General features: G+C 45.4%; 1 protein-coding gene across 1 annotated transcript in view; it reads left to right on the forward strand.

Annotated features, from left to right (window-relative positions):
* Positions 1-18,813, forward strand: part of LOC139276735 (protein shisa-5-like) — a 36,375-nt gene extending 17,562 nt beyond the window's left edge. Inside the window, exons 3-5 of the mRNA XM_070894722.1 lie at positions 8,618-8,733; positions 15,029-15,235; positions 16,287-18,813. Coding sequence (XP_070750823.1) covers positions 8,618-8,733; positions 15,029-15,235; positions 16,287-16,390 — 427 coding nt within the window. The 3' untranslated portion in view covers positions 16,391-18,813. The remainder of the gene's footprint in view (positions 1-8,617; positions 8,734-15,028; positions 15,236-16,286) is intronic.
* The last annotated feature ends 579 nt before the right edge of the window (positions 18,814-19,392 follow it).

The raw sequence follows: 19,392 nt of genomic DNA on the forward strand, positions 1-19,392 counted from the left end.
ATTTTCAGGCCTTTAATAGACTGGCTGTTGACACCTTTCAGGAACCTAAGCATAGTTGGGAGATGAGATACAATCAGTGCAGGTCTCCACTCAAGCCCTGCTAGAACAGACTATAGGCCATCTGAAGCAACACTTCCACTGCCTTGATATGTCGGGAGGTGTGCGGCAGTATAACCTCCAGAGAGTCTTTAGCATTCCTGCTCTCTACTGTATGCTGCACAACCTTGCCATCCAGAGGGGCCAACATGTTGAGCCAGGTGCAGAGGAAGAAGTGGAGGCGCAGGAGCATGTGTGGCTGGAAGACACTGAGGATGATAAGGAAGAGGAAGGCCCTCTTGTGCCAGCTGCAAGAGCTCTCAGACAACAGTTCATTCAGCAACGGTTTGATTGAAAACTTACTGGGCCGTAATTTGCTGCCCCTACGGATGCATATGTGATGCGTACACACCTAAGTAAGCTCTGTTTTTTCGCGTGTGCAGCGCATGCACAAAAACCCGGAACTTGTGATCTGTCAAGAATTTTCTTTGACAGATCCAATGCATCATCGGGAAAAGGACATTCGTGGGCAGAGAGTTGGTCTACTTGCCCAACTTCTGCCCAGCGAATGCTCATGAAATTCTACGTTTGGTAAAAACAGGCGTAAGGCCGGCTTTTACCAGTGTAAGAGTTTCAAAAAACATAAAAATAAAATGTTATTTGATCATTTGTACGCTAAAAACCCTGTGCAATAAGGTAAGTATGTTTTTAGCCCCATTAAAACTTGTACATTTAAGAACATAAGAACATAAGAAATAGGAGCAGGAGTAGGCCATTTGGCCCCTCGAGCCTGCTCTGCCATTCAATAAGATCATGGCTGATCTGATCATGGACTCAGCTTCACTTCCCTGCCTGCTTCCCATAACCCTTTACTCCATTATTGCTCAAAAATCTATCTCCGCCTTAAATATATTCACTGATCCAGCCTCCGCAGCTCTCTGGGGCAGAGAATTCCATAGATTTTCAACCCTCTGAGAGAAGAAATTCCTCCTCATCTCAGTTTTAAATGGGCGGCCTCTTATTCTGAGACTATGGGCTAGATTTTACACTTTTGTGCATATCGCCCAAAAATGGGTGTTATTTCTGGCATGGGCGGTTTTCAGATCGCTGGCTTCTCGCCCATTCTCAAGCACCTAGTCTCCATTTTTGAAATTGGGCGTTACCGCGAGCGATATGAAACGGGTGGTAGTGTTAAATCTCTCTGACCTTCTGCCGTAAACTGTCGCCGTCCTTAGCAACAGCATGGCAATGCTCCATTCCCGCGACTCAGGAGGTCAAGAGTCATCATGACATGTGCAGAAGAGGAGACAGAGAGAGAGGGAGCTGAGAGGGACTGAAAGCGTGTGTGGCTGTGGTGTGTGCTGGTTTGGCTGTTGTGGGAGGCACGAGGGAGATTCAACAGCAGCAAAAAGCCTACTAAACACCAAGAACACAGTTGGCACCGAATTTTTGTCCAACAAATAAGATAGAACATGGAAGGGATGGTGATGGTGGAGGCCCTAGAGCTGGTATCCAGGAACACTGCTGGCAGAGGGCTCCCAGTGATCCCGGAGCGCGACACTGCACCTCAAGGTGCCGCACCCCCATTTCCAACCACACATGAGAGCCAGGAGCAACATCTTGCTTCTGGCTCGGAGCATGTTCCCGCCTCGGGACCATCCTCTCCCGTATCCGTGCAAGCAGCGGTTCAGCTGTCATCTGCCCCCCCATCCCCACCTCAATGAAGCATCACCTGAGGCTTGGAGTCAGGAGGGGAAGGGGAAGGGGTAGAGGTGGGGATGAAAAGCGGGGGGGGGGTGGGAAGGGTTGATTTTTACAGAAAAACTTGATGATTTCAGACAACTATTCGGTTTAAATGTTTTTTATTTAACGAAACCTTGTTGTGCATGGGCTCAGATGGCTGCATCGTTACATGTTGGTGATTCCTTAACATCAAAGGGTATAATTACACTTAACTTCAATCAACTTAACGTTAACTGTCAACAAGGTGATGCCCACCATTGATGTATGACCTGCACATCCAGCAGTGTGTCAGGCTTGTAAATAACACCAACGTTCTTTCAGGCAAAATGCTCATTGATGAGCTCCTGATGTAAGGCTCTTGCAGCTATCATGCCACCACGCGCCCTTTCATGCGGTCTACATGGGGGCTGGGGCATGGCTTCAGCGTCAGCCTGATTGTGTGGGCTGATGTCAGTGTCCGCCTCCTCGTCATCCTCTTCCTCTCTCTGGTGAGGTGGACTGTGAGACTCATCAGGCAATTCTTGTCCCCTCCTGATAGCCAAGATGTGCAGCATGGAGCACACCACCACAAACTCAGGGTGGTATTGGAGCTCGCCTCCTGAGTGGTCCAGGCATCAAAAGCGCTGCTTCAGCACTCCAATGGTTTTCTCCACGATATTGCGAGTGGCTCTGTGGCTCTCGTTGTATCACCTCTCGGCGTGGGTGTCACGCAGGGGGGTCATCAGCCAGGTGGCGAGGCCATATCCTTTGTCACCAAGCATCCAGCATTGACCTTGTGGCTGATTATTAAACAAGTCAGTTATAGTGCTTTCACGCAAAATGTGAGCATCATGGATGCTACACAAAAATTTAGCATTCGCTGCCATAATAATTTGCTGATGGTCGACAACAAGTTGATCATTCAGGGAGTGGAATCCCTTGCGGTTCCTGAAAACCTCAGCATCCTGAAAAGGTGCCCGCATCGTGATGTGCGTATAGTTTATTGCTTCCTGCACCTTGGGGAAGTTTGCAATTCTGGAGAATCCTAGAGCCCCCTCACTCTGTGCCTCCCTGATCATAGGGAAGCTGATCAAGTCCCTCCTGCATGCATATAGGGCTTCAGTGACCTGTCTAATGCAGCAATGTGTGGCATGCTGAGACAGACCACAAGTGTTGCCAGCTGAGGCCTGAAAAGAACCCGAGGCAGAAAACGACAGTGACACTGACCTCGACAGACAGTGCAGTACTGATGGTGCTGGCAGGCTGCAGATCTTCCCTTATGAGCTGGCATACCTCAGTGATAACCTCTTTGTGGAAGCATAGTCTCCGAAGACAGGTGGTGTCAGGCAAGTCAAGGTAAGACCGGTGTAACGTCTTGTCCTCCTCATCAGTCTGGCACGTCTTACATTGGACACATAATGCTGTGGAGCGTACCTTCAGCCATCTCGAGTCTGCAGCATGTAAGTGGTCATCAAGAGAGGGTGAGAAAGGACAGGCCCCATTGCATTAGCTATCTGTTTTCCATCGATTTGTCACAAACAATGAATGCCCTGACGAAGACACGTATTAAATTCCAATCGGACACAGTATGATCAAGATGTTTGTACGGATGTCCACATCAACTCCAATGATGTCCAGAGTACATCCGAACTCCCCCAAGGTTGAAGCACAGCAGCCTTTTAAAGGATGCGACATGTGATGTCGAACATGGTGTCCATAACGCTGTGATTAGTTCCGGTTAGTTCTACTTTTTCCAGGCAGTTTTTTGGGCGAGCGATATTGTGGGCGATATGTGTGCGAGGTGGTGAAAGTGACGCTGGGCGATCTCATAGCCGCTAGTTTCGGCAAATATGTTCTTTGCGACAAAAAACAGTGGGCAGTCGGTATTATTGAATCTCGGCGTTAATTCCATGCGGAAAGTAATACTGGCTGATATTATGGGCGTTGATTTCGCCCATTCTGATGATTCCACCCAAAAAAAGTGGGCGGGCGGTATTATTTTATCCCGGCGTTACGCATATGGGGAAAGTAACGCTTGGCGCTAAGTTTCTGAAAAATGCCCGTCAGTTTCCATTTTGTGGCTAAATGGGCGATATATGGGCATTATATGTCATTTCAGCTGAAAAATGGAAAATAACTGGGTATTAAGCATGCAAAAAAAGTGGAAAATCTAGCCCTATGCCCCCTAGTTTTAGTTTCCCCAATGAGTGGAAATATCCACCTTGTCGAGCCTACTCATTATCTTATATGTTTCGATAAGATCACCTCTTATTCTTCTCAACTCCACTGAGTATAGGCCCAACCTACTCAACCTATCTTCATAAGTCAACTCCCTCATCTCCGGAATCAACCTAGTGAACCTTCGCTGAACAGCCTCCAATGCAAGTATTTCCTTCCTTAAATACGGAGACCAAAACTGGATGCAGTACTCCAGGTGTGGCCTTACCAATACCCTGTACAGTTGTAGCAGGACTTCTCTGCTTTTATACTCTATCCCCCTTGCAATAAAGGCCAACATTCCATTTGACTTCCTGGTTACTTGCTGTTCCTTCATACTAACTTTTTGTGTTTCATGCACAAGGACCCCAGGTCCCTCTGTATTTAACATTTTGCAATTTTTCTCCATTTAATTTTAATTTGCTTTTCTATTTTTACTGCCAAAGTGGATAACCTCACATTTTCCCACATTATATTCCATCTACCAATTTTTTGCCCATTCACTTAGCCTGTCTATATCCCTCTGCAGATTTTTTGTGTCCTCCTCACATTTGGCTTTCCCACTCATCTTTGTATTATCAGCAAACGTGGCTAGATTACGTTCGGTCGCTTCATCCAAGTCATTAATATAAATTGTAAATTGTTGAGGACCTAGCACTGATCCCAGCGGCACCCCACTAGTCACTGTTTGCCAACTAGAAAATTATGCATTGATCCCGATTCTCTGTTTTCTAGTAGTTAGCCAATCCTCTATCCATGCTAATATATTACCTCCAACCCCATGAACCTTTATCTTGTGCAATAACCTTTTAAGTGGCACTTTATCAAATGCCTTCTGGAAATCCAAATACACCACATCCACTGGTTTCCCCTTATCCACCCTGCTCGTTACATCCTCAAAGAACTCCAGCAAATTTGTCAATTATGGTTTTCCAAATGTCCCACTACTGCTTCCTTAATAATGGACTCTAACATTTTCCCAACGACAGATGTTAGGCTAACTGGTCTATAGTTTCCTGCCTTTTGTCTGTCTCCTTTTTTAAATAGGAGCACTACATTTGCGATTTTCCAATTTGCTGGGACCTCCCCAGAATCCAGGGAATTTTGGTAGATTACAACCAATACATCCATTATCTCTGCAGCCACATGTTTTAAGACCCTAGGATGTAAGCCATCAGGTGTTGGGGACTTGTCCGCCTTTAGTCCCATTATTTTGCCAAGTACTACTTCATTAGTGATAGTTATTATATTAAATTCCTTCCTCCCTGTAGCCCCTTGATTATCCACTATTGGGATGTTTTTAGTGTCTTCTACCGTGAAGACCAATACAAAATATTTGTTCAACGTCTCTGTCATTTACCTGTTCTGCATTATTAATTCCCCTGTTTCATCCTCTAGGAGACCAACATGTTCTTTAGTCACTCCTTTCCTTTTTATGTACCTGTAGAAACTCTTACTATCAGTTTTTATGGGCCCAAGTTTCCACATGATTTGCGCCTGATTTTTAGGAGCAACTGGTGCAGAACGGACTATCTTAGAAATCACAATTCTCCACATTTTATTTTCTGTAGTTCTAGTCAGATAGAACAGTTCTACTTTGGAACAGAATTTTTTCTTCAAAAGGGGGCGTGTCCGGCCACTGACGCCTGATTTGAAAGTTTCCACAGTGAAAACGTACTCCAAACTAAAGTAGAATGGAGCAAGTGAAGATTTTTGTAGAACTGAAAAAACCTGTTCGACACATTAAAAAATCAGGCGCAGGTTACAAATTAGGCGTCCAGAACGAGGTGGGGGGGGGAGGGAAGTCATTAAATTCTATAATAAATCCTTATTTATACTTATACAAATATTATACAAATAAATCCAACCTGAATAAACATTTAAAAGCAAAGAAAAGATTAAATAAACCATCTTCCTACCTGTGTGAAAGTGCTTCAGGCAGGCCTTTCGGGACCGAAGGCTGAACGGGCCGGCCCGAGACTTCGGGCAGGGCCCGTCCCCAGCACCAGATTTACAGGTAGGTGGCCTTGGGTCGGTCGGGGAGGTTCGGTTCGGTTTGGGTCGGGGGGGGGAGGGAGAGAGAGGGGGGGAGAGGGAGGGAGAGGGAGAGAGGGAGAGAGAGGAGAGAGAGAGGGGGGGGGAGAGAGAGAGGGAGAGGGGGGGAGGGGAAAGAGAGAGAGGGAGAGAGGGGGGGGAAGAGAGAGAGGGAGAGGGGGGGGAAGAGGGAGAGGGGGAGGGAGAGAGAGAGAGAGAGAGAGGGAGGGAGGGAGTGAGGGAGAGAGAGGGGGGGAGGTCAGGTCGGATCCAGTCCGGGAGCGGGAGTCGGGTCGGGTCCAGTGGGGGGGGGGTCGGGTCGGGTCGGTGGGGGGGGGGTCGGGTCGGGACGGTGGAGGGGGGTCGGGTCGGGGGGCGGGAGCGCGGGTCGGGTTGGGTCCAGTTGGGGGGGCGGGGAGCGGGAACAGGAGCGCGGGTCGGGTCGGGTCCAGTTGGGGGGGCGGGGAGCGGGAACAGGAGCGCGGGTCGGGTCGGGTCCAGTCGGGGAGGCGGGGAGCGGGAACAGGAGCGCGGGTCGGGTCGGGTCAGTCGCGGGGGGGGGGCGCGGGTGTCGGGTCTGGTCCGGAGGCAGGGGAGGGGGAGCGGATGTCGGGTCTGGTCCGGAGGCAGTGGGGGTCGAGGAGCGAGTGTCGGGTCTGGTCGGGGGGGGGGAGCAGGAGCTGGCCGTGGGAGGAGCCTTATTCACGCAGCCCCAGTGAGGCCATTCGGCCAGGGCTAGGGGCTGCGTGCTTCGAGCCCCTCCCACACAGTTCGGCGCCTGGAGCTACTGCACTTGCGTGCCCACTGTAGCGCGCATGTGCAGAGGTCCCGGCACTGTTTTCAGCGCAGGGACCTGGCTCCGCACCCCCCACAGCTCGTGCTGGCTGCGCCGAGGGCCAGAGGACCTGCAGGTAGGTGGAGAATACCGAAGATTTTTTCAGGCGCACTTTGTGGCGCGAAAAACGGGCGTCCAGGTCGGGACTGCGCCGTTCTAGGCGCGTGTGGAAACTTGGGCCCTATATGTTGTGCTAGTTTATTCTCAAAATATATCTTCCCTCATTTTTAGTCGTTCTTTGCTGATTTTTAAAAGTTTCCCAATCCTCTGGCCTTCTTCTAGTCTTGACCACATTATATGTGCTTGTTTTCAATTTGATACCATCCTTTATTTCCTTAGTTAGCCACGGATGGTTATCCCTTCTCTTACAGTCTTTCCTTCTCATTGGAATATATTTATGTTGCGAGTTATGGAATATCTCCTTAAATGTCTGCCACTGCTCATCAACCGTCCCATACTTTAGTCCATTTTGCTAGTCCACTTTAACCAACTCTGCCTTCATACCTTTGTAGTCTCCTTTATTTAAGCTTCGGACCCTAGTTTGAGAACCAACTTTCTCACCCTCCAACTGAATTTGAAAATCAACCATGTTACGGTCACTCATTCCTTGAGGATCCTTTACTACGAGATCATTTATTAATCCTGTCTCATAACACAGTACCAGATCTAAGATAGCCTGCTCCCTGGTTGGTCCGCAAAGTACTGTTCAAGGAAACATAAGAACATAAGAAATAGAGCAGGAGTAGGCCATAAGGCCCCTCGAGCCTGCTCCGCCATTCAATAAGATCATGGCTGATCTGATCATGGACTCAATTCCACTTCCCTGCCAGGAAACTATCCCGGATACACTCTACGAACTCTTCCTCAAGGCTTCCTTGGCCAATTTGCTTTGTCCAATCAATATGAAGGTTAAAATCACCCATGATTATTGCTGTTCCTTTATTACAAGCCTCCATTATTGCTTGATTTATACTCCGTCCAACTATGCAGCTACTGTTAGGGGACCTATAGACTATGCCCACCAGTGACCTTTTCCCCTTATTATTCCTTATCTCCACCCAAACTGATTCAACATCTTGATCCTCTGAGCCAATATTGTTCCTCACTAACACATTGATCTCATCCTTTATTAACAGTGCTACCCCACCTCCTTTTCCTTTCTGTCTGTCCTTTCAGTTACATATTACATTACAAAAATATTACATTTTTGTTTTAAATATTTAATTAAATGCCATTTTAATTCATTTTAAATATGTAATGTTTTGTTTTATCTATTTGAAGTGTAGATGTATTTTTGATGGTATTCCCATTCATGCTTATGGGGAACCCCCTTCTTTTATTAGTTGGTCTGGCCCACGTGTCCCCGGGACGCTTGAGAACCATATGCGCCCCTGGGATCCGTGGGCCTCTACCCGCGGGTACCCGGGGTGGTCCAGGAGTGCAAATCTATGAACCTCCCAGACCACCAGGTACACAGGCATTTTATTTGCGGAGCGGAGACATTTCCCCACTGGAAGCCTCTGATCGCAAATTCAGGACCATTATTTCTTTGCAACAACAGTCCCTCTCAACATCAGTCTCAATCCTTCCACCATCCTTCGGACAGCACTCAACCCAAACATAAGCATGGGACTTTCTGTACCAAATATTTTACTGGTTCATATAAATCAACCTGTCCATTGTGTAATATATACTAGACCCACTGTCTCCATGTGTTTCTCTTGTCAGTTTTGTTCCACACTTCAATAACTTTTCTGTTCTCTTTTTCATCAGTCAAAAAATATTAATTGGAGTTGGAGTGGTCCTTTCTATCATTGTGGTTGGTGCCATCCTGTCGTGCTGTTGTTGTGGTTGCTGTGCATGTTGCAGGTCAGAACCGCAGCATCCAAGTAAGTAACTGTTTGATTTAAAGAAACATGTCTGTGAGCAAAGGCACCCAGAATTCAATGAGGGCAATTTTCATCTGCCCACCACCCCATTGAAAACCGAGGCAGTCAGTCGGCCGACGAGAATGTAGAACAAAATAGAAAGAGAGTAGCAAAAGTAAGCATTGGTCCCTTAGAGGCTGAGACGGGTGAAATTATAATGGGGAATAAGGAAATGGCAGAGACGTTAAACAAATATTTTGTATCTGTTTTCACAGTAGAAGACACAAAAGGGATACCAAAAATAGTGGGCAATCAAAGGGCTAATAAGAGTGAGGAACTTAAAGTAAATAATATCAGTAAAGATAAAGTACTTGAAAAACTAATGGGACTAAAAGCCGTCAAAATCCCTGGTCCCGATGGTCTATATCCTAGGGTTCTAAAAGAGGTGGCTGCAGAGATAGTGGAGGCATTGGTTGTGATCTTAAAAAATTCCCTAGATTCTAGAATGGTGCCATCGGATTGGAAAGTAGCAAATGTAACTGTCCATTGCTATGAGACGTTGAGTGGCCTAACCTTAAAGGGACTAATCTAGGCTTCTCACAAAACTTACAAATGCCTCTCCTGGTCCGACAAGAATCTGCTGGCCAGTCACGCCCTCCCTCCTGCAAATGCCTTCCTCCTTTAACTCTTCACCTCTTGCTCAGCTCCTTGCCCCCCGACTGGCGAACTGCCTGTGAGTTCTGTTTCACTGTTCAAGGCCCAATCATAAATATTGGTTGGACCTCTGACCAATTCCATCAGCCAAGCAATGGGCTTGCACCACCCAATGGAATTTTGTCAATCGAAAATTGCCCCCAGTGCCTCAGGTCAGTTCAGCTTGAACTATAGTAAGCCTATCAGAATCACTGAAAATACCAGGCCCTACCATGTTTGAAGTGCTAAACCCCACGTAACATTAGAACATAAGAAATAAGAGCAGGAGTAGGCCATATGGCCCCTTGAGCCTGCTCCGCCATTTAATACGATCATGGCTGATCCGATCATGGGCTCAGGTCCACTTCCCTGCCCGTTCCCCATAAATCCTTATTCCCTTATCGGTTAAGAAACTGTCTATCGCTGTCTTAAATTTATTCAATGACCCAGCTTCCACAGATTTACAACCCTCTGAGAGAAGAAATTCTTCCTCATCTCAGTTTTAAATGGGCAGCCCCTTATTCTAAGATTATGCCCCCTAGTTCTAGTTTCCCCTATCAGTGGAAACAGCCTCTCTGCATCCACCTTGTCCAACCCCCTCATAATCTTATACATTTCGATAAGATCACCTCTCATTCTTCTGAATTCCAATGAGTAGAGGCCGAACCTAGTAAGGCAATGAGATGACTGATATACAGACTGCTCAATTCATAGCCATGCACCTTCTATTCAAGGACCAGTAAGGGCCCAATTCTTCTTTCAAAATACAGCCTTCTGTACATAATAGCAACGACTGCAATTCAAAATCATGAATATGAAGCACCAATGTTTAGTACAAAGAGTAACAGCCAGCTGGGATGTCCTGATGCTCCAGTTCTGACTTTGATCAATTCACCGACTTTAGATTAATCTCGATCCTTTTCACAACTTATGGAGGTTTCAGCCCTGAATTTTTATTCCCAGACAGCCCCATCCCCAAAAGTTTCAACTCTTGCACGTGACCTCAGAACAAATGGAAAACGTATGCTTCCTGTCAGTCCCTGACTTTACTGTCACCACCTGACACGACACTAGTGGGAACGTCATACTGTTGCAACAAGCTTGGATGCAGCATTGATTATTTCCAGCTGTTCCTGAAAATAGGTCAATGGGTGGGGGTGGGAGCAATGAGTGAAGCATTTGAAAATTCAGGCACAGATGTAGAATTCAAAGTGCAGAAGGCAATGACCTGATAGAAAACCAACAAAGCTTGAGGATCAATGGCATTTTTGATGATTGCTGAAATGCAACAGAAAGAAGCAATTTGAACTTTAGACCTATCTATTGTGATCAATAGAGTCTTCTAGGCTTCCCTCTGATGAATTCAAATGAGCTGTAACATTCTTCCGGCACAAAAATGGAGGTTTGGCAAACATTAGAGGAACATTCCTATTCTTATTTTATGCTTGAATGTCATGTCATCATAAATCTCATTACATCTAGAATATAGCGTTTCAGATGAATAAGTGGTTAGTTCCACCACACATCTGATGAACAAATACTTATATGAATATAGGAAGTGGCACCTGCTGTTTCTTTGAAATTAAGCTCACAACAGAGTCTGCAGAAAAGCACGATGGAGAATTCTGCTAGCAACCAAGAGCAGCAACAAGCTTATCTGCATCATATGCAAATTGCGCACTGTTAGAAAATCTGCCAATGGGGTAGGGGTTACATTATGAGTTTAATCTTCACACGAGGTTGCAGCACCTTGCGCTCTTCATTGTCAGCTTCAATCAGATTGGGCCTGAACTTGCAGTCGGAGGCTTCCCGTGAGCACCGACCTGATAGTCCTGGATCCATGGAGACTCACGCTCCTGGTCCTCTTATATATAGGCCTGCTAAAGGCCCACGTAACCCAGGGGCGTATGTGGTTCACAAGCATCCCTGGGAGCAGGTGGGCCGGCCCAACCAATCAGAAAGGGGATTCCCATTATGCTTATGGGGATTCCATTTACTTACGGAATCCCCATAAGCTTAATAGGGATTAAAGGTGACAAGTCCGATTGCAGTAATTACAGAGGAGTTTCCCTGCTGTCTGTCACAAGGAAAGTCATTGCAAGAATCCTCCTCAATCGCCTTCTCCCTGTGGCTGAAGAGCTCCTCCCAGAGTCACAATGCGGATTCCGCTCACTAAGGGGCACAATGGACATGATTTTCACGGGGCGTCAAATTCAAGAGAAATGCAGGCAACCTCTGTACATGGCCTTCTTTGACCTCACAAAGGCCTTCGACACTGTCAGCTGTGAGGGATTATGGAGTGTCCTCCTCAAATTCGGCTGCCCTCAAAACTTTGTCACCATCCTCCGCCTGCTTCATGATGACATGCAAGTCATGATCCTGACTAAAGGATCCACCATAGACCCAACTTACGTACGAACTGAGGTCAAGCAAGGCTGTGACTTTGCATCAATGCTCTTCTCGATCTTCCTTGCTGCAATACTCCATCTCACTCTCAGTAAGCTGCTGTATGAGTTGATTTGTTAGCCACACACCTATCAAATGGATGACTGATGCATCAGTCAACATGGCCAACACTGTCATCTTTTTTCCACTGAAGAGAAACAGGATTCTAATATGCAGCTACTCAGTTTAATTTGAGAAATTACAGGGGATCATTCATGGGAGCCATATGGCCATTATCCATCAGCTTCCTGCTCCTCCTCTGCTCCTACCACTTAGTCCTCAGCTGTGCGCTGTGACTTAGCTAGTGCTGCCTTCTCAAGCTCACTAGCTGCAATCTCCAGGATGTACGCAGTTGCACTGGTGTTTAAAAATGTTGATCAGAAAGATCACAGTGTACAGTAATATGCAACAACAACAACAACTTGCATTTATATAGCACCTGTAACATAGTCAAATGTCCCCAGACAAATGAAGAATTGATTCCTAACTTTTTCTTCACACCACCACCTTCTCAAGGGTAACTAGGGCTGGGAAATAAGCGCCAGCAATGCCCACATCCTGAGAATGAATAATAAAAAAAGCACAAAGAGTGATCAATACATGGGATGGACTTCTAGGTAGAGTGGTGAAGGTGAAGATCCTGGAATCATTTAAGAAGGAATTGGGTGCTGTGGTTGGGATCTGTAGGGACCTTTTGAATGGATGAGCTGTAGTGGTAGAATGGATTTCCTCCTCATCTGTATATCTTGCTAGGACCATTGCCTATCATTATGAGTGAAGGGATTTCGCATGTATTCCTGTACAAAACATTTTCTTCATAATTTTATGCTTAGTAATTTATGTCATTTGAGCTGGTGGACAGCTGCTTTTAGCCTCTGTGCAGCAAAGATCGGATAAATAGATTACTTCTGTTGTGTACAGTTTTTGTGATTAACATGTCCTTACTTGAAACTGTTTTACATTATCTGGACTCACACCAGAGTCAACTTGAAAGAAAGAAAGACTTGGATTTATATCGTGCCTTTCACGACCACCGGACATCTCAAAGTGCTTTACAGCCAATGAAGTACTTTTGGAGTGTAGTCATTGTTGTAATGTAGTTAATTTGACTTGAAAACATTTCTTGATCACGTTTTGCACAGAGAAAATGAACTGAAATTTGACCTGATTTCCATTGCAATGAGCTGTATTAACAAGAGATGAGAACTAGCTCTGATAGATAAAATCGACACACAAGAGGGAAAAATTAATTCACGCCCAAGGGCTGCACAGAACAATATCAGGAAACACCTTTGCGTGCAAAGGCTAGCAGAAATTCCAAGCACTCTACCCCAAAAGGCTGTGGATTCTCGAAAGCTGAATGGGCAACTTCTGTTCCTATGTAGAACCTGCACCCTTAAGAGAAAAATAAAGATGGTACAGCAAGACTGCTCCATTACAATCCATTGACCCTGTCAAGAGACAAAGATCCAATCTTGAATTTATTCATGATCCCAAACAATATAACAGAGAATTAAGGAAAGGCACCTTCCTTTTGAAGATAACAATTGTAGACAGTGAAAAGAGACAAAAGGAGATTCTGTGGTATCTTGGTTCATTCCAAATATGTTGACAAACCAGTCAGTCAGGCACCTTCAAGCTGGGTTGCATACTGGGAGTGTTTGGAAAAAATATGTTAGAATCATAGAATGATTACAGCACGGAAGAAGGCCATTTGGCTCGTCGAGCCATGCTGATTCTCAGCTGTCCCACTTCACTGACCCTGGTGCAAGGCAAAATGAGATGGTAATAAGACAAGTAAAGAAACAAAAGATGAGTCTAGAGGAGGTGTAAATGGGAATGGCAGAATTAAAATGCGCGCGATTCTCGCCTATGATGGATGGCGGCTTGCGGTTGAGAGGAAGCAGTCGGAATGCTATATGCTGAGCTCTGTTAGAGCAGTGGTTCTCAAACTGGAGGTCCGTAGAGACTTTCCGGGGGTCTGCAAGAAAAACCTCAATCGGTGATGGAGAGCGAGCCGATGCAGAGTGGCTAGGCATTGATAAACGGTTAGATACGAAACATACGGACAGTTCAGCTTCTACTATTGCCCCCCTGAACTCAAATCAAAATGTCAGAAAGCACTTGAACCGTAATATTCTCCACACCACTTGTGATTGCCTTTCTGTGATCATCTGATAGACAACATGCTTCTGTAAGAAAAGAGCAGGGAGATCTCCTGGTGCCCTGGGCAACATTCAACCCTCAGATTATCCGCTCATTCATTTATAGAGCCTTGCTGCGGTCAAATTGGCTGCTGTATTTGCCTAAAGAAAATACACCCGAGAGTACTAGCGTAGGCACCCAGCTTATAGACAGACCACTTCCCAGTTGAGGCAACTTGCACTGAGGTCTGGGGGTAACCACATGGAGAAACAAGAACGTTACTTCCAGTTTTCCCAACTGCAGCGTCAGGAGGTGATCTGTCCGTGAAATGCTTCATGGCCAAGGCTGAAAATTTAAGGTGATTGACAGAAGAACCAAAGGCGACATGAGGAAAAACTTTTTTATGCAGTGAGTGGTTATGATCTGGAATGCGCTGCCTGAGAGGGTGGGTGGAGGCAGACTCAATCATGGCTCTCAAAAGGGAGTTGGATAAGTACCTGAAGGAAACCAATTTTTCAGGGCTATGGGGAAAGGGCGGGGGTGGGACTGGCTGAAGTGCACTTGCAGAGAGCCAGCACGGGCTCGACGGGCCGAATGGCCTCCTTCTGTGCTGTAACCATTCTATGATTCTATCAACAGCTGCCATCCTAAAAAATTGGGCCAGAGGTCCTGGTCTGAAATTGTTGAACTCGATGTTGACTCCAGAAGGCTGTAAAGTACCCAATCGAGTGATGAGGTGCTCGTCCTCAAGCTTATGTTGAGCTTCGTTGGAACAGTGTAAGAGGCCAAGGACAGGGAGGTCAGAGTGGGAGTGGAGCGGAGAATAGTACAAGTCTCAATATAGGTGGTGGAATTTTAGATCAGTTAGAGTTTATGGAGGTTGCTCTACTCGGAATCTTCCAGGATGAATAATTCGGAAAGAAATCAAGATTACTCTTGTGTATTGTAAACAAAAATATTAGAAATCTTTATCAGGATACCTTTATTGTATTTGAATTAATTAACGTGAGTTTTCTCTCTCCTTGTTTTTTAGCTGTTGTAGCATCATCTGCAACCACCATTATGCCAGCAGCCTACCCACAACAAATGCCGGCTTATCCAATGTGCCAAGGATACCAACCTGTGCCTCTTCAAATATCTGCTGCACAGCTAGCAATGCCCACAGCTCCATACTCTAATCAGTATGCACTGGCATATACAAATCAAGGACACCCACCTACATACCAGGAAGCTTCCTCAAGTAAGTGAATGTTGCATAATGTGTTCTACATTGATGATTTAAAGCTTTCCTGTAAAGCAGAGCATTCACTAATAAAAGTTTGTGTTTTTCGTGTGGGTAAATCTTAAGCCTTCTGAGCTGCTAGTTTATAGATTTATTGCTGTAAATGAATCCGAGCAATATTTTATGATATCCCGTATCTTATGTGAAATAACTCCTTTTCCTCATGGATTGGGCAAGTTTGCTGGTAAGAAGTTATTTTCATTATACCAAACCTTTTGATTAAAAAATAATGGTCAAAGCTGCACTGAGGCAGTGAAATCTGTATTTCACTGAATACTAATTTGAAATATAGATTTACACAACAAAATATACTAGATTTGACCCCTGAGCAGATTTCTGGCGGCTGGCTGCCCAGTAATCGTGGCTGGTGGCCTAGTCTATTCTGAGGGCCGGCCCTCATTTGCATCGGGACAGTGGCCAGAATTCGAGTGTCCTGGGATCCGGGCCACTGCAATATTGGCTGGCCCTCCCAGCCTCCTGGCCAAAGAAGGTAGGTCCATTGCGGGTGGGAGGCCTAATGTTTGGAGGCAGGAAGAGCTGGAGTGGCAACGTCCCCGGGCTGGATTTGTGGAACCTGGAGGAGCATTCCTACTCCTCCCAGCCCCAGCAAGAGAAAGAGGAACTTAGCTTCAGGATCCTCAGTGTGCAAAGTAGGCTGTGAATCCGGCACTATTTGGCTCATTTACCTAATGAATTGTTACAACTATAACTATTCAATTACGACAACTAAGCACAATGGGTGTAGATAGTACTTTTGTGTCTTTGATTTGTAGTTCTTTCACAGGTATCCCCTTGAGTGTCATGAGGTAATTTTGTTTGAAGACTTGATTTAAAAATTTGTGCAGATTACTGAAATTTCATTTCAGTTTACGTCGAATAAATTGTAGAAATGGAAATGCAGTCACTTTCATTTGCATACATAGAGGTCTATAAATAACACAGGATGCTACAACCTTAAAGCCTATTTGCCCAATGTTAACGGTCACTTATTTTTCTTCTATTGTTCTAGTTGGACAACCTCTATACCATCCTGCGGAACAGTCTTTGTACCCTTCTGCTGCCAACCATGGGGATAATCCAGCCTTTGTGGATTCAGTGAAACCATATATGTGAAAATGTGACCAAATCTGTCCTCAAATACTTACACCTGCTTTCATTTCTATCCTGATTCTATTATACACAAAATCTCTTCAGTACTTAGAGCAAGCAACCACGCTACTAAGTATTGGCCTTTAAAGCTGCAACAAAGACAATGCTACTCTGGAGCAACATTTTTATTTTTCAATGCGTGCCTACCGCAAGTACCCATTGGAAATGGGTGCTCAGTATCTGGAGTGCCGGCACAGGCATGGTGGGCCGAGTAGCCTCCTTCTGTGCTGTATCATTCTATGATGCTAATTCAGGCACTCCAGTCACATTACAGGGAGGCCTGCTACTTTGCATAAAAGTCAGGTTCAAAATGAATCCAGTGCAGTTTGTGCTCATTCGCGATGCCTCAGGCTAAGCTCTTCATGCAGTAAGCCACAGAGACGCCCTGTTCCCTCTTTGCTGCAGTGCGCTCTGCTTAGGCACAACTCCTCACTAAGTTCCTCATAATGCCTGTGCGGCCTGTATGTTCGGTGAGAGGGGTTAATACCTGGTGGGCTGCATCCTCCTTAAATGGTGCCTGACTCGCCTTGGCTCCATTCTGCGTTGTTCCTCCTCCTCCTCCTCCTCCTCCTCCATGATAACAGTATGAGTTGGTAGGCCCAGAGAGAATACCATACCAGCTCCTGAGAAGCTGTACCTGTGGGTGGGGGGAGGGGTGGAAATCTGAACATATGCCAGTGTGCTGATCCTGCCAGAAGCAGTCAGAAACAAATAAAAGATTTTGTCGTCAGAAATTTTCCCCCTCCCCCCGCCTCAAAAAAAAATTTAAAAAGTGTTTTCCAGTGTGTCTCTGGATGAGCAGAGCTTTCCTCCAACTAAATGTTAAAAAACCATTTGGTTCCTGCCACAAACTCTGTTCCCTAGCCACCAACTCCATTTCTCTTCCTGGCCACTGTCTGAGGCTGAACCAGTCTGTTTGCAACCTTGGTGTCGTATTTGACCCTTCCGACCACATATCCAATACATCACCAAGACTGCGTACCTCCACCTGCGTACCATCGCTTGACTCCGCCCCTGCCTCATCTCATCTGCTGCTGAAACTCTCATACGTGTCTTTGTTACCTCTAGACTTGATTATTCCAATACTCTTCAGGCTGACCTCCCAGCTTCCACTCTCCATAAACTTGAGCTCATCCAAACTCTGCTGCCTGTATCCTAATTCACCCATCAACCATGCACTCACCAATCTACACTGGCTCCCAGTCCGGCAATGCCGCAGTTTTAACGTTCTCATTCTTACTTTCAAATCCCTCCATGGCCTCGCCCCTCTCTATCTCTGTAACCTCCTCCAGCCCTACAACCCCCCGAGATATCTCCACTCCTCCAATTCTGGCCTCTTGCGATTCCCTGATGTTAATCGTTCCACCATTGGCGACTGTGCCTTCAACTGCCTAGGCCCTAAATTCTGTCATTTCCTCTCTAAACCTCTCCGTCCATCTCTTGTCCTTCAAGATGCTCCTTAAAACTTACCTCTTTGACCAAGCTTTTGGTCACCTGTCCTAATATCTCCTTGTGTGTCTCAGTGTCAAATTTTGTTTGATAATGCTCCTGTGAAGTGCCTTGGGACGTTGTACTATGTTAAAGGCGCTATATAAATGCAAGTTGTTGTTGTTCAATCTCTTCAGGCACTTCATGCTCTAAACAAAACGCTCATTCTGACTTGATCAGGTGATCCTGGCAGCTGCCACACCTCATATATCTGAAGCTAAAGTTCCCAGAATGCACGAGCGGGGCGAACCCAGGAAATTTGCAGCTACTATGTCATTGGCACTTCCTCTAACATATACAAATCTAGCCAATTGGCCTTGGCGGAGTAGTCAAGGGAACACTTCAAAAACGCAAGGGAACTTGGGACAGAAGAGCATTTTAATGGCACAAAATGGATGGAAACAGTTTCCCCCCAATTTTCCTGCTATCATGCTAATAATGGTGAGGAAATTTCCTCTCCCAATAATGTTTAATCGAGCTCGTTACATTCCATATCACTTTACTATGTTTGGAGATTTTATTTTATTTCAGTTGGAATCTTGTTGCTGTCAATTCCTGGCTTTTTGACATGTTCGGGTTAAAGGTTACAGCTAAAATAAATATTGCGTGTTCAGGTGCAGCAAATAAATAAGCTGGATTCACAACCTGCGACCTTTAGCTGTGTTGGAGTGGTGATGCCATGAGAGTTTTGCTTTAGACTGTGATTATATATTTGTTCAGTAGTTGAAAATTTACAGTGTGTTTTAGCAATAAAAAGCAATGCACTTTTAAGATCTGTACTCTTTTTAATAACCTGGTGATTTTGATCTTTAATCAGATTTAGTTATGTACTTCAGATTTTGTACTGTTTTGTAGAGTTGCTTGGCTTGTGAATGAAATTAAAATACATAACAAATATCTTTCTGTGTTGCAATTAATGATCTTAAGAACGATTCAAAACTTGATAAACATATAATAAATACGTTGTTATTTCTCTGCATTTCTGTGCAATGTGCAGGGTATTTCCGCAGTAGGGATGCACAACCTTGCTGCTGTCCAAACCTGAAATAAAGAAAGATTTGCATTTATATAGCACCTTTCACGACCTCAAGATGTCCCAAAGCACTTCACAACCAACAAAGTACTACATATCGTCACTGTTGTAATGTAGGAAACACGGCAACCAATTCACGCAGAGCAAGATTCCACTCACAGCAGGGATAAGTGACTAGATTATCTGTTTTAGTGATGTTTGTTGGAGGATAAATATTGGCCAGGACACCAGGGAGAACTCCTCTGCTCTTCTTCGAAATAGTGTCAACTCATGGAGCAGATGGGGCCTCATGGGTAGGACAGCACCTCCAACAGTGCAGGGCTCCCACAGTACTTCAATGGTGTGTTGTAATGTATGCACCTGTGACTATACTCACAGGTTGGTAGAGCTGTTGAGTTGTGAGTGGCTTAGCCAGTCACGTGATGTTCACAAGACTCAATAAAAC

The sequence above is a fragment of the Pristiophorus japonicus genome, chromosome 12, assembly GCF_044704955.1.
Source record: "Pristiophorus japonicus isolate sPriJap1 chromosome 12, sPriJap1.hap1, whole genome shotgun sequence".
Classification (NCBI taxonomy): Eukaryota; Metazoa; Chordata; class Chondrichthyes; family Pristiophoridae; genus Pristiophorus; species Pristiophorus japonicus.